General features: G+C 46.8%; 2 protein-coding genes across 4 annotated transcripts in view; both read left to right on the top strand.

Annotated features, from left to right (window-relative positions):
- The first annotated feature begins 586 nt into the window (after positions 1-586).
- pgm1 (phosphoglucomutase 1) lies at positions 587-6,216 on the top strand. The gene is made up of 11 exons (XM_037470440.2): positions 587-935; positions 1,900-2,062; positions 2,217-2,360; positions 2,625-2,750; positions 2,973-3,163; positions 3,526-3,680; positions 3,808-3,923; positions 4,037-4,172; positions 4,551-4,734; positions 4,817-4,951; positions 5,580-6,216. The coding sequence occupies exons 1-11, from the start codon at positions 690-692 to the stop codon at positions 5,667-5,669; spliced, it is 1,686 nt and encodes a 561-aa protein (XP_037326337.1). The 5' UTR covers positions 587-689; the 3' UTR covers positions 5,670-6,216.
- Positions 6,217-6,342: 126 nt separating this feature from the next.
- Positions 6,343-18,607, top strand: part of ror1 (receptor tyrosine kinase-like orphan receptor 1) — a 93,647-nt gene continuing 81,382 nt past the window's right edge. For 2 of the 3 annotated variants that reach the window (XM_037470439.2, XM_037470438.2), the window contains exon 1: positions 8,556-11,535. In XM_037470439.2, coding sequence (XP_037326336.2) covers positions 11,430-11,535 — 106 coding nt within the window. In that variant the 5' untranslated portion in view covers positions 8,556-11,429. Of the gene's footprint in view, positions 7,225-8,555; positions 11,536-18,607 lie in introns of those variants that run through there. The other variant, XM_062563265.1, reaches the window with a different exon arrangement.

Here is an 18,607-nt window from a genome sequence, read left to right as displayed (position 1 = left end):
TCGAGGCATTATGTCGTAGCTGTGTTTTTCATGTTGTTGAAGTAATTCAGTTTCTATGTAATTCTGTAAATTTGTTTTAGAACTTTTCTGTTGAATTATTATTATAGTTATCATTGAAAAAAATAATGCCAGTAAATCAAGAATGGCAAGAAAACAGACGATTAGATAAAGATTTAATTGCTACTAGATGGGTAGAACCAGGAGTAAATTGACTCTTGCATTTGCTCTGCTTTAAAGGCTGAAGCATGCATAGCTACACGTGTACACACACACACATTTCTTGGTTCACAAATGCAAACATCATGGCAGGTCTAAAGTTAATCTTTGTTCTGCTTATGATGGTCAAACACCCTGATGTAACAAGGCAAACAAAAAGGGCTGAAGTTGACTATTTCACAATATTCTCCATGCAGAAGATATTACGGTATATATATATATATATATTTTAACACAAATATAAATCTATACATTTGTGTTGAAAGAAATTATCTGTCACAACATGCATGTTAGTATGAGTGAAGAATCCTCCATGGCCTCGACCTGCCCTTTAAAGCGAGGGGGCGGGTCTACGAGGACTCGTGGGGGGCGGGGACTGGCCCGGGGTGTACGTGAGGCTGCTCTGTCGCTGCAGTCGCCTCTTCTTTTCCCGGCCAGGTAGCGGATCCCACCGGGGACTCAGAAATAAAAAAATGGTGAAAATAACAACAGTGAAGACCAAGCCGTACTCGGACCAGAAGCCGGGCACGAGCGGCCTGAGGAAGAGGGTGACGGTGTTCCAGCAGAACCAGCACTACGCGGAGAACTTCATCCAGAGCATCATCTCCGTCATCGAGCCCGCCGAGCGACAGGCGGCCACTGTGGTGGTGGGAGGGGACGGGAGGTTTTTCATGAAGGACGCCATTCAGCTGATCGTCCAGATCGCCGCAGCGAACGGGGTCGGTAGGACGAGGACTCCCTCCCGCGGGACACGTTAGCGAGCTACGGCTAAAGTTAGCTACGGCGACGCCAAGCTAGCACGTTAGCAGCGAGCCGCGGTTCTGCTGAAAGTTCCAAAGTCGACCTGTAAAATATGTAGGCGCTGCACTGTTTAAAGTGAACGGCGAGCTGGCCTTCGGGTAACCTGCGGGGGCTTGCTAGCTTTCATCCGGGTAACCGAGGGGAACCGCTGGAGCATCGGCCGTCTACTGCTGTCACTGACGTCACATGCTCGTTATTGACGTTACGTTACTCGGTGGATCTCTCTCTCTCTCTCTCTCTCTCTCTCTCACACAACACTACACCATCACACAATGATGGTGCAAGTGACGCGTTCAGTGCACGTTGCCCTGTCTGTAGCATGCATGGGCAACGTGTTCCTTTTGTGTGTGTGTGTGCTTGTCTCCCAAGTGTTGCACACATATCTGCAGGCACTGGGGGGGGGGGGGGCGACATAACTCAACCCGAGACCATCTCTCTCTCTCTCTCTCTATCTTGGCTTTATCACAGCTGGTGCTGTGCAGCAGGGTGAAGTCTTTCGACATTGTCTACACAAGTGGTTTGTCATAGGAAGTGAAGCTGTGGGGAAACGTGTTGTCAAAAGGTGCACAGCTAGTTCTGTTCATATGTTTGACAAAGCTAGCGGTTGCATGGTTTAAAAGGGAAGTCCTTAAAATGGTCATCTACAAGATTTACCTGAACAACTGTTTAACCTGTGGACCTTTTGCGTCTTAACCATTTTGGTAGTTTTTCTGGTTGGTGAAGAGATTTCAAACTTAAAAAATGTAAATGACTGAAATCCAAGGATAGAATGAGTCTGTGTGCATGTTTGCATTAACCCCCAAAACTGCCAACTTTGGATATTCCTGGATTTTTTCTGCAATCCTGCTCATGTGTCCCTGCACGTTATGCTCCCTCCTGCAGATTGGTCATCTTGTGATTGGTCAGGATGGCATCATGTCCACCCCAGCAGTCTCCTGTGTGATCCGCAAGATAAAGGCAGTGGGGGGCATTATCCTCACAGCCAGCCACAACCCCGGAGGCCCCAGTGGAGACTTTGGCATTAAGTACAACATCTCCAGTGGAGGTGAGTGGAGAAAACCGCGTGGTCAGCATTTCAGTTGTCGTACAAGTTTACAGACCCATTGCCTAAACCAGTGTTACATACATTTTCTCACATCTGTATTTCCCGCAGTATATCTTTCAGCGCACTGTTTGACAACCTTTGACCTTTCCCCCAGGACCTGCTCCAGAGGGCATCACCAACAAAATATTTGAGGTCAGCAAAACCCTGCAGGAGTATCAGATCTGCCCAGAGCTGAAAGTGGACCTGTCCAAGATCGGCAAGCAGACCTTTGAGGTGGACACCTTCAAGCCTTTCACAGGTATAGCGTTGTAGAAGAAAGAGAATTAGTTTATTACCATTGACATGCGATGGCAATGTTGAGTCAAAAGCTGTGTGACTGGTTAACAGACAGCTTCTTCACTGCTCTTCTGCAATAATGAATGAATGAATACAGTTGGGGACAAAAGTCAATAAGAACTAGTTTGACCCGTTTGTGAGGAAAAGTAATGTAGCCACCTGACGTCTTTATCCTCACATCTGTCTGTCTCTTGTTATGCTTTTGTCTCCTCTTTGTTTCTCTCAGTGGAGATCGTGGACTCTGTGGAGGCCTACGCCGAGATGCTACGGAACATCTTTAACTTTGCTGAGCTGAAGGAGCTCCTCTCTGGAGCCAATCACATCGACGTCCGCCTGGATGCGATGCACGGAGGTGAGAAACGGCAGCACTTCGGACTTTGTGACGGACAAAATCAATCTGCAAAGGCTAGCGTCGGTCCCAAGTGTCAGACAGCAGAACCCGGGTAGATCAATTAGTCTAAGGAGTTACTTGGAATGTCTAGGAAAGTAATATGTTATTCTCTAATACTAGTCCCCACCCCCCTCAAGCACGGGGGCGTTGCTCCCTTTTTAAAGACTGTCCTTCTCCTTCCAGTTGTGGGTCCTTATGTGAAGAAGATAGTCTGTGAAGAGCTGGGCTCTCCTGCCCACGCTGCCGTCAACTGTGTCCCCCAGGAGGACTTTGGTGGCCACCACCCTGACCCCAACTTGACCTACGCTGCCGACCTGGTCAACACCATGAAAGGAGGAGAATATGATTTGGGTGCAGCCTTTGATGGGGACGGTGTAAGTTGAGGAAGATAACTCTGCTGCCGTAAAACAAGAGTTTATTGAGGGGAAGTTAATTAACTTATTTTTAATATTGCACAATTACTGCGCCGTTTGTATTTAATCTGGCGCCCCCCCCCCCCCCCCCCCCCCCCCATGGACTTTCATAGACCACATTTTTGCTAACCCTCGACCGGATTGCTAATGTGAGAACATATGCTGAGATCCTCACCATGTAGTCAATTTGTCATCCTTCTGCTTCCTTCAACCCTCATAAAGACAAATATTTGTGTTCATTTAGTCAAGTGTTAAACGCCAGCCATAAGGACCAGATTTCTGCTCTTTCTTTCTAGTGACTCCTGTTTGTGTCCCCATTTCAGGACCGAAACATGGTGCTGGGAAAAAACGGCTTTTTCGTGAACCCCTCCGACTCTGTGGCGGTCATCGCTGCCAACATCAACACCATCCCATACTTCCAAAAGACTGGTGTCAAAGGACTGGCCCGCAGTATGCCCACCAGTGGAGCCCTGGACAAGTAACGAGCACACAACGTAGCAGCTAATCTCAAATTGTCTTTATTGGGTGACCTGAAATAGTGCAGTTACAGACCCACATTTGTGTGTGTGTGTGTGTGTGTGTGTGTGTGTGCTGATGGAACGCAGTGTGGCTAAAGCTCTGCAGATGCAGCTGTACGAGACTCCAACGGGCTGGAAGTTCTTTGGCAACCTGATGGATGCTGGAAAGCTTTCGTTGTGCGGAGAGGAGAGCTTCGGCACAGGTGATAGAGTGTCGTTCCTATTTGTGGAACCTGAGCGGCAGTAAAGGAAAGCAGCAGAACTTCCTGCTCACTCGCACCTCATCCCCTCTCTTCTCCCTCTGCGCATGGAGCAGGCTCGGATCATATCCGGGAGAAGGATGGCCTGTGGGCAGTGCTTGCGTGGTTGTCCATTCTGGCAACCAGGAAACAGAGTGTGGAAGAGATCATGAAGGATCACTGGCAGAAATTTGGCAGGAACTTCTTCACCAGGTCAGGAATGATTCCCTCAAGAGTGGTTTGAGAAACGTGAGCTTCATTTCCCAGAAGAGGAACATTTCAGGTTGCCAGTTGTGGTTTGAAAAAAAGATTTGTCCTTGGTTACAGGACTTTGTGAACCAAACTTGTTTGAAACCGTTGTAGCAACACTGACATGCTGCAGGGATACTAGTGGTCGGTTCAATGGTACTCTGGCACCTTCTAGTGGTGAATAGTAGAACTGCAGCCCACAGCTGCCCAGAGAAAATCAATTTATTCAGTCTTTTATGACATTTTTTTGTCAAGTCAAAGGAACGATCGCTTTACCTAAAATCTCCCAATTGCTGGCCGGATGCCAGTCGGACACCAGATGATATTTTCATCCGCTCCCAGGTACGACTACGAGGAGGTGGACTCGGACGCCGCCAGCAAGATGATCGCGGATCTGGAAACGGCGATGTTGGACCCATCGTTCGTAGGGAAGAAGTTCTCATCGGGCGATAAGACCTACGAGGTGGCCGTCTCCGACAACTTTTCTTACACGGACCCCGTGGACGGAAGCGTGTCCAAAAACCAGGTGAGAGCCTGCGAGGCAGAGGACATTAGAATCGCTTTCAGCAGCACCTCCTAATCCTAGCTCCATATCTCTCCTCTCTCAGGGCCTCAGGATGATCTTCTCTGATGGCTCTAGGATCATTTTCCGTCTCAGCGGTACCGGCAGCGCTGGAGCGACCATCCGGCTGTACATCGACAGCTACGAGAAGGACCCCGAGAAGATTTACCAGGACCCACAGGTCAGGACGAGAGACACTAGGCAATTAAGTCATCAAATACCAAAAAGAAACGTGCAACTTGCACCAGTTTTTCTTTTCTCTCAAAAAAGGAGAAGAGAAAATGGTGATATTAGTACAGTTTTGACAGCCCTGCTAGGTCACAGCAGGTCACTCCCGTTGGGCCCCAGAACCCTTCAGGCTGGCCACAATGATCCGTAACCAGCTGGACTTGCACTGGGTGGAGCTCCCCCCAAAAAAACGAGTTCCAGACCTTGTATTCAGCATAATGGGGATTTTCTGGCCATATCTTGAGTTATGGATGCTTATCAGGGCCAAAACCAAAGGGGATAATAAACTTACTACGGACTAGACGCCTCATTGAAGTCCTTTTTGACTGGTGAGGACAGGGGCTTGATGTAGAACCAGGAAGCAGGACAAGACTGAAAAAAAACGTGATGGAAAGTTCGATCCGACCCCTTCCTCCTCTTGAGTACATTGCCTTTGCCCAATTTGGGGCGGTATCAAGATAATGGAATCCTTCGTCCATTCATCAAGTCCTTAAATGCCCGTGTGACAAAAAGCAGCACTTTTAATGATATAACTGTGTGTGTTTGTTTGTTTTGTTTACCCTTCGGTCTCTTTTGTGCAGGTGATGCTGGCTCCTCTGGTAGACATCGCCCTCAAGGTTTCTCAGCTCCAAGAGAAGACCGGACGCACCGGACCCACTGTGATCACATGATTCCTCACTGCCAACACTGCCTCCACTCAGCAGCAGGATCCCCCCGTCCCTCCCCGGGGGGGTGGTTCCAGTTGGTGGCCGTTCTTACCAACCGAGCTGGATGAAAAAGGGTTCAATGCATGAAAAATAGCTGACTAGCTCTTGATTTATCTTAAAATGAAAGTTATCCACTGCCATCGTCTAGCGTTGGACTACAGTCAGTGTTAATGTGCCGTTTTCTTAAAATGGGGGGGGGGGGGGGGGGTCAGGTGATTTAATCTGCTAGTCAGTGAGACATTGTCACACGGTAATGTTAATTAAACGGGATTTTAAGAAGGAAAAAAATATTCAAAGTGGGCGTAAAACCTGGATTTGAATGTGCCTCGTGTAATTTCTGCACTAATGTAATGGTCCATATCAGTTTCCTGAACCATGTCATTAAGGGGAGAAAGTCACCATCAATCAGCTATTTGGGGCAACCCACACCCCAGGTGTCCCTCACCGACCATGAACCACAGCGCAACACATCCACCAGTAGAAAATAAATAAATAAGCTCACATAAAAGAAGTACTGCGGTCGTTTTAAATCTTTTCTTTCTTTTCCTCACTATTTTGATGGATTAGTTAGTATGTGGATGACTGTAACAGGCGCGACAAATTATTTTTATATTCTAAATCTTTCCTTCCAAAAACCAGCTGGTGCTCGGTACCGGCTGTGATGGCCTTAGCAGACCTAAGTGAGCGCTCACAGGAGGGGCTGAAGCTGAAATGGGGGGGCGGTGTAGGAGGAATCCAGGACATTATTTTAGATAAACGCAAAGATCCCGTCCTGCAGGGCCAAAACGTACGATACGCCTCCGAGAGAATAAAACAAACCAAAAAAACATCTCTGAAGGAAAGAAGAAAAGAGAGAAATCAAGTGATGAGTTCTCCCTCCTCCCCCTCACCAGTCTCCTTGTAAATGAGAAAGTCACTGTTATCCTGGGGGTGGGGGGGGGGGGGTGATGATATCTAAAGACTAACTGACAGTTGGGGGTTAAAACATTTTTATTTATTTGTTTTTTCGAGAGATTACAGAACGATGTTCGAGACTTTACACGCACTGGACGGGTGTGAACTTTTCCCTCCTGTCACTCAATTGTGGACACAAATTGGCTGCAATTTAGTTAATGGGCTGAAAAAAATCATGTTTCTCTGAACACCAAAGTCCAAATTGGCCTCAATCATCGATGGCACGTTTTCCGCCAATTTCTGTCACGCGTGTCCGTCGTTCATAGCGAGCAGCACCACCAGCTCGACCTGTTTGCACTTTGTATGTTACTGCTAATTTAACCTTTCTCGTGATTCTACTGACACAAGCTTTCAGACAAATTAAGCATGGTGGACAATGAAGAGTTAAACCCCATTAACTGTTCCCAATCTTATATCCATGTTTAGGTTTAAGATGGAGGAAAAGCCCTTTTAAAGCTGGTTTCCAGCACAATCCGTGGCATTTGGGACGTAGACCTGCACCAAAACAGTTCCTCTCGAGTCCCTTCGGACTTTTCACGCTGCGTGGTTCAGACCCTGTCAGCTTGTGAGTGCAACACATAATGTGTTCCTCTTGTTCCTCTTGTAATGGCTTACAGGCTGTGTTTGGATTGGCTGTCATTACATGGCGTGTGCACAATAAGGCTTGCATTAAACCGGGCCTTGTCCGCAGCCATTGGAGGTCCAAGTGGCTTTCTCTGGAGCTGGCATGGAGCCTGGAGCAGTGCGTTTGTTGCCCTCTTGCATAAGGGCAACGCTTCCAAACTCGGTTCCCATTGCATTTCATTGCGGGAGAACTTAATGGGCATCCGGAGGGAGGGGGGGGGGTCAGTGAGTATCGCACGCAATGGAGCACCTCGTCGTCCCTCCCTGGGTGCTGTGTGTAGCATACCGATCACTGGGTGGGATATTAAATGGTGTTTAACACAAATCATTTAGTATGTAGTTTGTAGCCTATGTGAGCACAGTATTAGCTCCACTTAAAACATTTTTTTTTTAAAGAAATGGACAACATATCCGTATATAAATATAAAGATTTCTCCCATCATATGGTTTCTCATCTTCTCTAAGTGACAACATCAGATATCAGAGATTTCCACAGTTGATCAGAAGATCAATTATTAACCATGCCAGTATAAGTCAACAGTTGTCCTGTGGAGCAGTAGAGATGACAGAGGTATTGAGGCTTTATGTTGTGCATAAGTATGCAGAGGACAGTCTGATGTGTTTTGTCCTCTTTTGACCCGATTCGATCTTAAACACACAACAGCGAGCTGTTCTTTTATCACCGTTTCTAGTTCACAAACCAGTGAATCGTGTGATACGCGAGTTCCTTGCAAGCAGTTATTATTCTGCTGCCTGAAACTTCACATATTTGGAGGCCTTCGTAGTAAAGAAAGGGAGTGGCCTTGGCTTCAACATTGATCTAACTCTCTTGAAAGGTCTCTGAAAAGTCTTTAAATGAAATGCTAGGATATTGGATGCTCTTGTAGTATTCCAGGTTCCAGTCCAACAGGCCTTTGAAAGGTACACTTGTAAATATTCAATATGTAGCACAGGCTATTTTTAAGAGTTTAAGCCGGATGCAGTTAGGCCAAAGTTGTCATTTAACCGCGGATGGAAAATGTCCTGAGTTATCTGCTAAATGCTGGTACATTCTCAGACTATGAGAATCAGATCATGAAAGCCAATCATTAAGGAAAACAGACATAGAGAAATAATACTGAGTAAATGTGGCAGAAAGGCCATCATCACCCTCATCTTTTCATTCTCTTTTATTGACTCAGACATTTTTGCCAACTTTGAAACAAAGGGCCTCCCTGTCCATGAGATGTGGCCACTCTGGAAAGCCTTGGGGGGGGGGGGGGGGGGGATCTGCTCTTCAAAGAGACCTTCAGAACCCTGATCCACTCCACCATGAAAGCTAGATGACTTTCACCATGCATGGTTGCAATTTTAATAATCATTAAAACAAAGTCGATAGACATCAAGGGGCGGGAAAATAGGCCCAGTCAGAAATAATCTCGCTACTTGAAGGTCTTCCACCTCCAAAAGCCCTTCCACTTCTCCGACGTTCTTTATTACAAAGAAAACCACCAAACACAGCTCGGGTTTAATCAACCGGGACGCCTGAGTAAAGAAACGCAGCTGACGTGTGACACACGTTTTCTCCCAACTGCAATCGGTCGTGAGCAATTTCACGTGGTTTAACAGTTATTTAGAGTCACTTGGTTGGACTTCGCACAACGTGTGATATTGCCGGAGCACAAAAAAGCCCTTTATTGTGCCGATTGTGTGCGACCGTGCACCGGCCACATCTGCACACGCCATCTCACGCACGGCTGGCGTGACTCCGTCTCGCTCACACGCCTCGCGTTTCATCGTTGGGGCCATTCGACTCGCAATTCAATTACATCAGGAGGAAATGTGTCTTCAACCGACCATTTTTAAAGTGAGACCAAAAAGCTCCGTCATCAACAGCAATTCTTTAAACCAACACAGAAGCATGCTGACATTTTTTGGAAGTTTAAGGTTTTTGCTCCCACAGCACACGCTAGGACCCTCCCTATCCTGTCCTATCTAATGGAACCTTGTTCAGCGTTATCTCTCGGCTCCGGGCTAGCAGCATCTCTCCGGGGACGCCGGAGTATGCAAGGGGGGGGGGAAGGATGGTTTTGATTAGGAGTCCTAAGTGACCCCTGGGCCTGACAAGGAGCGCAGGATAACAGAAGGTGAAGTTGTGACACCCCGCGCTGGTCTTTAGTCGAGAACAATCCAGCCTAAAGCATTATTCATTCATGCCATCCCTGCTCTCTGTAAGTTAAATCCAAACACACTTCAAAGTGGATGATATTTCCCTCTAATGAGCAGGGCTAGGTCACAATATGGGAGGACCGGAGATGCTAAATTGCAACCATTCTTTTCCTGCCCGGTATTAGTCTGTCAAAGTGCTCTCTGTGTGCAGACGCACAGGCAGAGACAAAGTGTGTGTCACAATGCAGAAACGAGTGGAGTAAAATGAAACAAGGTGTGGAGTTATCAAGGAGAAGTTGAGGTGGGTTAAAAATACTGTACGGCTCTGGAATTAATAATTGGTGTGTGTGTGTGTGTGTGTGTCTGCAGATGCTATCGTTCACCTTATTCTCCTTTCTTTACGTTCCCTCTTTCTTTGTACGTGTCATTCAGGGAATGCGTTAAACATTTGAATATGGTTTTAATTTGGTGGGCGGCAATGAAAAAGTTTTGTCTATTTGCGTGAGTCACCTTTTGTGATCGTCTAATCGGGCCCAGATGGATAATGTTCAGATATTTTAGGAGCCAGAAATTACGCCGCGTTAAGAGTTGTTTATTAGCTCCCATCACTTTGTTGTGTTTTACGAGTTAAATGTAAATGAGAATGTGTGTGTGTAGTTGAAGACCGGCTTATTTGTATGTGCTTGAGTCAACCTGTCACAGGTAGCAGTACAGTAGCTCTACACATTGACTTAAATAGTTTTACAACAATCTAGATACCAAGTGGCAAAACGTCCATTCTATCCTTATTTTGAAATTCCTTTCAGAAGGAGGAGGAGACAATAAATGATGCAGCAGATATAATACAATTATTGCAGAAAAGCAAGGCCTGTATTGGGATATTGTTGTAAGTATCTTGAGTTCATGTAGAAGGCCATGGCCGAATTCCCTGTTCATGTTCCCAGGTTTCTTTATTGGAGAACATTTGTGTTCTTGTAAAATGCTGAGCTTCGTAAATCCGGCGCAGCAGAGGCAGCCGAAGCAGAGAAGCTGCTTAGTGTCACTCAGCCTGCAGCGCACTGAGGAGCCTTCTTCCCTCCCCTCAATCCACTTTTCTCTCAGAGCAAAGAGCATGAACTCAAATCCAATGCTTAACTTTTAAAAAAATGTACTTTTTATGTATTAGTATCACAGCATTCCCCTAAATCTGCGGTCCCATGTTTTACTACTTTTTGTGTGTGAGTTATTTCTCCTCCTCGATTTCTTTTCAGCTCCTGCTGCGTTTATATCCATATGTGCCGGAAAGACAAATATTAAAAGTGAATTGTTGTCCTTAGACACATTAGTTGAAGAATCTCACCATAACATTGATTTAGTTCGCCGCTCTGAGGCTTTCAATTGTATCACAAGAGAGTTTTCCCAGTTTGAATTATTGGCTCTCAAGTCAACGTTGACAAGCTCTTTTTATCACACTGGAAGCAGCGCAGTAGTTGAGGCCATCATCTATTTAGTACCTGTTCTGCAACTTATGACAACAACAAAAAAAACACACATTCTGGGTGCCCCAAAAAGGGCTCCTGAGGCTCCGGGGAGGGGTCGTGAACACCTTGAACTCACTGCGGGACGTAAACGTCTCTGTTCCCTGCAGCGAACACCAGGGGGCGACACGTGGCTAATCGGAGCCATGTGGCTCCTGTGGGCACGGGAGAAGTTCTTCTCCAGTGAAGTTTGCAGGAAGGATTGCGCTCAGTTGAGGAGAGAGAGAGAGAGAGCGAGAGAGAGACACGGAGGAGGGGAAAGTGTTGCTGGGCTCCAGCGAGGAGGACACAGACAGAAGCCAGGCGGAGACAGCCACTCTCACATCTGTCTGGGGATTTGTTGCGCTTTACAAGAGCGGCTGGAAATACGGGGCAACCTCAAAAAGAAAAGAAGAAGTGTTTTGGGAAGGCGCTTGATATTGCAGTCCTGAGTGTAGTGGATGTGCCAAGCGGACGAAGGGTTTTTAACGCAGCCGGAGGAATGTACCCAACTCGGGCCGCGTCGAGCCAGCGTCTCCGGAGATGTCCGCAGTGCGCGCTGTGGATCGCGCTGCTCCTCCAAAGTGTCCTGGACCTGAGCGCGTCTGGTGAGTCTCAAGTCCCCTTTACCCCCCCTTTACCCCCCCCCCTCCCGGTTCTTCCCGCCGGCCTCACTGAATCTGATCGGTTTATCCCAACACGCGTAAAGTGAAACGATGGCATATAGAAATATCAACATTGGCAAACTTTGTTTTGTGGGGGCTGTGTGTTCTTTGTTTTGTTTTTTTACCACACTTGTAAATGCCGCTAAAGTCCCCACGTCATTGTGTCCTCTCACGGTCGTATTCACTAAGGACAAACTATTTGTCTTTCGCCGCGGGACTAATCTGATAAATGTCCTCTTAAGTGTTGTGCAAAGCGGCGCCGTTTTGCATCCCAGCGCCCCCCCCCCCTCTCATGGAAATGATGGTTTGGTTTGTAGATTATCGTCCCATTGTCCCCGTGAAGGCTCTGCTCCGGGAAAGACTTGACTCTATTGGCAGACAATAGGGGGGGGGTCTTGACTAGTCAGCTGGATAGCTATTGTGCCTGAACCCACCGCGTTAATGGCGTGGCTCAATTTAAGGATAAGAGATGCACAACGTGTGAAAGGAAAACAACTATTATGCACTCAGGTGTTTTGGAGAGAAGCTGCTGGCTGTTTCACCATCAAAACGTGTGCTGGCCTGGGCGAACAACACTCTAATACAGACTTGCATCCTATTGAAAGTAAATAGTTGTAGTTTGATGTGTCAATGTATTCATCTGTTGGCAGTGTTGCCAGTGTCTGCTGAGGTAGGGCGGCTGGGTGGTATGTTACTGGCTTTTGGAGAAGAATGACTGTATATAGCAGCTCCTGGGAGGTATTTTAATATTTTCGGGTTCTTTGTCTTTTGAGGGTATTGCAAGTTTCAAACAACCCCCCCCCCCCCCCCTCCCTCCCTGATGGAATAATTAATGATCTTCACATGCTTTTTTGGGGGGGGATTTGTTTGGATTATTTCTGTCCCCCTCAAATGCCTTGTATTTACAACGGAGGTGTACATAATACGCTGCTTTGGGAGTTATGGCCCTTCTCTTCCATCCCTTCCTTCCTCCCTTGCTCTGTGGCAGGGAGGAATGTTAATCCACCTTACTTAACTGTTAGCTATAACCTCTCCGAAAGGAGTTTCCTGATTGATTATGGAGCGGCGGAGAGAGCCAAGCCCCGAAAATGACTCCCACGTTTTACGGACTAATCAACCCTCAAAATGACATTTCAAATGCTAATGATGTTTCTCTCGGTGCCCGGCCTCCAAAATAACTGTGAACAATGTTACGTACCGCCAATCAGAAGACTTCCCGGGCATATGTGATCGAACCCTAACACCAGGAGACTGGGTCAGGTGGTCACTCGACGTGACAAAGAGGAGAGTGCGATGCGATGTGATGCAACTTAGCAGATGTTCCAAGAGTGGAAGTGAAGGGCCCGGTTGTCTGTCTTCATTTGCTGCCGTCTGGTATCCCGGTGAGTCTAGCGGCTTCCCTTCAGGGGTCAAAGGTCACCGCTCTGTCTCCGTGGTTGAAAATGTGGTCAGCCTTTTCTAAAAACAATTGGGGCTTCCCCTGGCTACAGCCATATAGGGAATCTTGTTTAGATGGCGTACTTGACAAAGTACGAATACACCAATAATGGAGTGTATGCGCGTGCATGTGCACGAGAAACCAACAACTTAAAGTCAACCCGCTCACCAAGTGCATCTGAATCACAAACATGCCACGACACCTCCTGTTTTTTTTTAAAAAAGTGATGAACTCCTCCTTAATTAACATGTTAGCAAAATTCTGATTAATATCAGAGATCAGGTCAAGGCGGGAAATTGGATAATGGGTTTGTGCTAAAAACTGAGTCACACCCGTCCTCCTCTGGAAGTCTTATTCATACAACGGGAAAAAAAAACATGAATGTAAATAGTATGTTTAAATTGTATTTCCATCTATTAGTGCCGAATGGATTCATTCTTAAACGTGTGACCTGAAATGGGAATCCTTCTTTCTTCCGAGAGCCCGAGAACAATGTGATTACCAAAGCATAACAAGCAGCTTTTGTTTAAGCGTAAATCTTTTTAAAACAGTCACTGTCATCACGTCTTCCTGCTCCCGCCCTTTGGCGCCCCAGTAACAATCTGTGCCATGTTCATAAAAAGAAATGAATGGCAATGTTTTCCGACTATGTAAACTGTGTGAATGTTTCTGAGCACGGGACGCACCTCTAAACACAAAAGGTCCTGTGCAGGGCCGCGGCTTCGTGAAATCTGTTTAGAGTGGCATTGAGCCTTTTAATAACACTGGGGGAGGCTATAAATCACGTTTGGCTTGAACTACCTCGGTGCCGTTTTCAACAGGACCCACTGTTGACACTAAAGGCACTTCACCCGTGGAAATTTAAAAAAAAAAAAAGATCCTCGGGCTCTGCAGGCTGAGTGTGTAGGAGCTTGTCCTACCCCCCCCCCCCTGCCACTGGGTTGTCCATCGTTACTGGAAGAGATCCCTTCTGGTGTTTTCTCACATAAGGCGCTCCCGTTCGTGATCCACAGTTTGCTCATCGTCACGACACCGTTGTCATTCGCTTGCGCGACCCGCGTCGAGTTCATCAGTATTTCATGCAGATGCAGATCCGTCAAAGGGGGGGGGGGGGGGGGGGGGGGGGGGGGCGAGTGTTACGTCTCTTTCAGATAGGTGATTACTCCGAGTCTAGAACTCAACTCCCACTCTGCACAGAGCACGCTGCATTAACTCAGGCATCGAGTGGTGTGCATCCCTGAAAGCTTTTTGGCAGACACAGAAGGATGTGGCAGGAGCCGTATGTGTGAAACAGATGTGAGGTCTTTTGTCTGGGAGGATTTTTTTAAAAGTTTTTTTAAAGTTTTTTGGACAGCTCAACTCCATTTCGAGCATATGAAATGGGCAGAAAGTCGTGGAAATGATCTTAATCTGGAAATAGCCATAAATCACACGCTCGGACTCTGGCTTGCGTCACTTGTGTATACATTGGTGTGTAAACTGCGTGGTGCACTGGCAATTATCTACTTCCCACTCGTTATTAGGCCCATGTGTTTGCCAATTCTCAGTGTTAGTGCAAACTGTGGGGAGAATATTGTGCGCTAATTGTTTAACTGCTGTACAGCCAGCGGGCAATTTGCTTTCAAGTCAAATAAAAAGCATCAGGAAGTCCAATAACTCGTTCACTACTTTCTCTCTGACCTGTTGTTGAATCTTATTATTGTTTTCCAAGCAGGACTCCCTCGTTGATTAGTGCAGTTTGCAAGATTTGAAATGTCCAAATGATGTGTGGGCCCAGTGAATGGTGGTTTATTTAGATTTAGCTGCTGGTTTTAGTGTCCTCATTATGACGCCTATCCTGTCTATCTGCTTCCTACGAAATCAGGAAATCAGGCGAAGGCATTTCTGTGAACGGCGACGGTTATAAATTGCCTGCATTTGCATTGGCAGAAGAACGCTCTCTTTTCCACGAACCCGACTCCGTGGAGCGTGGCGCTTTTTTTTTTTTTTTTTTTTTGTCAGCGGTCAGAGTTCCTCTGAGAGGCAGCGTTTTAATCAAAGGCGAAATTCACTTCACTTAGATCTTCCTCGGAGGCGTTTGATAAAGTTTCTGCAGACTGCAGCCAAGCGTGAAAACCTTTTCCCTGCAATTTACTGTCTGCACAGGAGCTCGGTGCCGGAGAGAGAAGAACCTTCTGCAGGCATCAAGGAACTGCAGCGGCGCATTAACAAAGGGAATTGAAACCACTGGTTGGGGTTTTAGTGCAGAAGAAGCTAGTATGTGTAGGGCCGCGTGGTGCTTGGGTGATAACGGCGGTCGTGTCAGGTCGACGGGGGGGGGGGGGGTACACGCAGCATTAATAGACCAGGAAAATATTTTTGCTTCCGTTCTGTTCGTCGGACTGCAGACTGTGCAGCTTTTTATTGCTTTGATTCAATGCTTTCTATGTTGTCCTTCGAGCTGCTGTCTGGAAGACAAATTACACACTTTACACACGCGATACAATGAGTCCTTTACTGCACATGTAAGGCGGGCTGTAAGTGACATAGTGACACTTTAATGAGTCAAATTGAATAAGCCACACATACTGCATGCAGTTTCCCATATGTACTTGGAAAGGTTAAATGTTGAGGACCAGCACCGGCTTAAAGACCTCTAACTTTCACCAAGGCCACTCTTCGTTGCAGTTTTATCAAATGACTTCTCTGCCAGCGCTCTCTTAGCAAGCTGAGCCTGGGATTAATATCATATCATGCTGCATTTAATTTAATAGGCTGTTGGATGAAACATGGCTTTTTAAAGCCCCCTATATGTGTCACACTAAATCTTTTTAAACCCGGTTTGCATGGCATTAAGGACTTTAGTAACGCCCACTGCAAGCAGACGGGAAGACCTCCGTCCAGCCACACTCAGCTCTCAAAACTCTCTAGGCCTCGGCACTAAAGATATAAGTTTTTATTTCCTGCCTCAAAAAGGTCTTTTTTTCCCCCCCAACATCCCTTAAGTAGGTACTTGGCCTAAGTAGTATGGTGAAGTACATTGTCACTCTCACTATTCTGCTGTATGACCTTAATTGAATTTGCCCACTCTTTCTAAATGACTTTAATGTCAACGAAAGGTCAGAAAACCCCCCCGAATAAAGTACATGCTGTTTTGCGGGTTCAGATGATTTTGGTTGTTTACACATTCCAGGGGAGCAGTAGAGGACTTTCTTCAGCACACACAGACCTTCTTTCTCTCTGCAGGAGGATGAGAGGATGAGTCAACCCCTCCGTCACGCCAGCACCATCAGCATGAGTCCGAAGCTCCTTGGCACTTCTCTTATCTAACCGCCATGAGGCAAATGTTGGCATTTTATCCTCTTGGCGTAGCCTTAGTCATCTGTATCACACACACACACACACACACACACAGAGAGGTCGTCCCTCTGTCTGCACGGTTCGTCTTGGCCCTTCTCGCCCCGGCCCGCTGACGTGCTGCTCTTGGCTACGCCGCGTGTGTTTACTCAACAACAAGTGAGGGGCGGGTGGCTCCACACCGACCCTCGACTCCCCTTCCAGGCCATCGCTAGTGGCCTGTCAGCATTTTTGCCTCTTCAGTTCGTTCCGCGCTGCGCCCGATCACTGAGACGGATGTTAAGTCACGACTTGGCCCTCCTCAACGTCAGCCCCCGATGTGCCTTCGTGGCTCGGCGTCGACCCGTTAGCCCACGCGGTGCTGTGGTTGCTCTGCAAAACCCATCGGACCATCAGCTCCACCCAGACATTTGTATAAACTCTGCAGTTATTAATACAGCATCTTCTTTCACCGTTGTGTGCTTTGAAAGTGATTCTTGGGCAGCGCTATCACGCCGATCCTTTTTTTCTTACTTTTGTCATGCCTCTAATGTGCACACAGAAATAATGTCGCACATTCCTCCTGTGGTGCTGTGTAGTGTGGAAAATGCTCCCAATATAAACTTCAGTCTGCCTGTGGTGGAATTGTTGCATCAGAGATGTTTGGACTGCAGGAAATAACATTTTACGGGACGTCTAATGATTTGTGTTTAGTTAGAATTAACTCAACACTTTTGTGCGTGCGTGTATAGTGTTGGATGTGCTTTCCAGGACTAAGGACAGATTTGTGGCTGATGTGCTCATTAAGTTTTTATGTTGGTGGAACATACGGAGAGAATTGTGTTTGGCTGTTTTTTCATCTTTAATTGCTTTTGTAATTACAAATTCAGTATGAATAGTAACTATAATCTTGTTGTAAGATGATTTTATTTAGAATTATACTAATATATATTAATACATGTAGTACATTATACTCACAAAGCAGATTCTGTGTTTACATCATAAAGATTAAGGCCAATGGTTGCATTTTGGGATTTAGTGGACTTTGTGTTGACATGGTCTTAAATCACATCTTCACAAGTATCTCCATGACTTTGGACATGTTTGTTTAACCAAAGGCGTCGTCACATTGTTCCCAAAGGCAGCTCCCCATTGACCAGCAGCTGGTGTCTACCTCAGCGCCACCTCATTCACACAAAGAGAGACTTAATGCCATCAACTGGGGGCTCAGTACTGCTGAATAAGGTAGATAAGGCCTGCTATTTAAATCCTTTCTGACCGAACTGGTCGGTGCAGAAGCAACTCGAACACTTCGGCAGTGACTTGGCACCAATAGAAAAAGCAACCATAGACCATAAGAAATTTGACTTAAATGTGAATTCCCTTTCCGTCCATTCTAACCCTGTCTGACCACACCAACCAAGGAATCTGGAGTCAAGGGCTCGCTGGCGGTCACTCTGAAGTGCAGCGAGTTACCGGCGAAGCGCGGCGGGCTAAAGATCGGCCCATTTCTGGGAAATCGGTCTCCCTGAGGGGCATTTGCCGTGGTCACAGATTGTGTCTCTGATAGGCCACAGCGAGAAAAAAAAAGCTTCCATGATGCCGGGTCAGTCTTCTGTTGAAAATCATCTCCTCCGTTTGCATTTCAAGATTAACACACAACTTTTATGAATGCTTTATCTTTTTTGTTTCATTACGAATGCTGAGGATAAGAGTCTTGACATTCCACAAGGAATATATTATATAGAATATTAACATGCCCGTACCGGTAGCCTCTCGCATCCATCTTTGGCTAAATGGCCTCACCATACGGCAGCTCCTCCCGGACGCCAAGACACTTACTTCTGTGCAGTTTAACACTCACACAGATGGGCGTGATGGGGGGGGGGGGGGGCGGTGGGGGGAACTCTTTTATTCAACCCGGAGCAGGCAGAAAGGAATCTTGTCAACCGGGACGCTGTGCGCCCAGGAGTTCATCCATTCATCCTGTGGGATGCAGGACGCCGCCCTCCTCCTCCTCCTCCCCGCACCAGAGAGAAAGAAACGATGGCGAGTGTTGACGTTTCCCCCCCCCGTCAAAGCGGCTCCCCTCGTTTTCTCATATTTCCCCCTTTTTATTTAATTTCCTGATGGATGTTTATCAAAGCCGACACAGACGTGGAGGCAAGTCAAGTCGGAGTTGACTTACTGGTGTGGTTCGTGTCCCGCGTGCCAACAGTCGTCTCACACTTCGCTCCTGGGTTCCTGTTTCCTCTACGTATC

The sequence above is a fragment of the Pungitius pungitius genome, chromosome 7 (assembly GCF_949316345.1).
Source record: "Pungitius pungitius chromosome 7, fPunPun2.1, whole genome shotgun sequence".
Taxonomy (NCBI): domain Eukaryota; kingdom Metazoa; phylum Chordata; class Actinopteri; order Perciformes; family Gasterosteidae; genus Pungitius; species Pungitius pungitius.
This window is presented reverse-complemented; position numbering and strand designations above follow the sequence as displayed.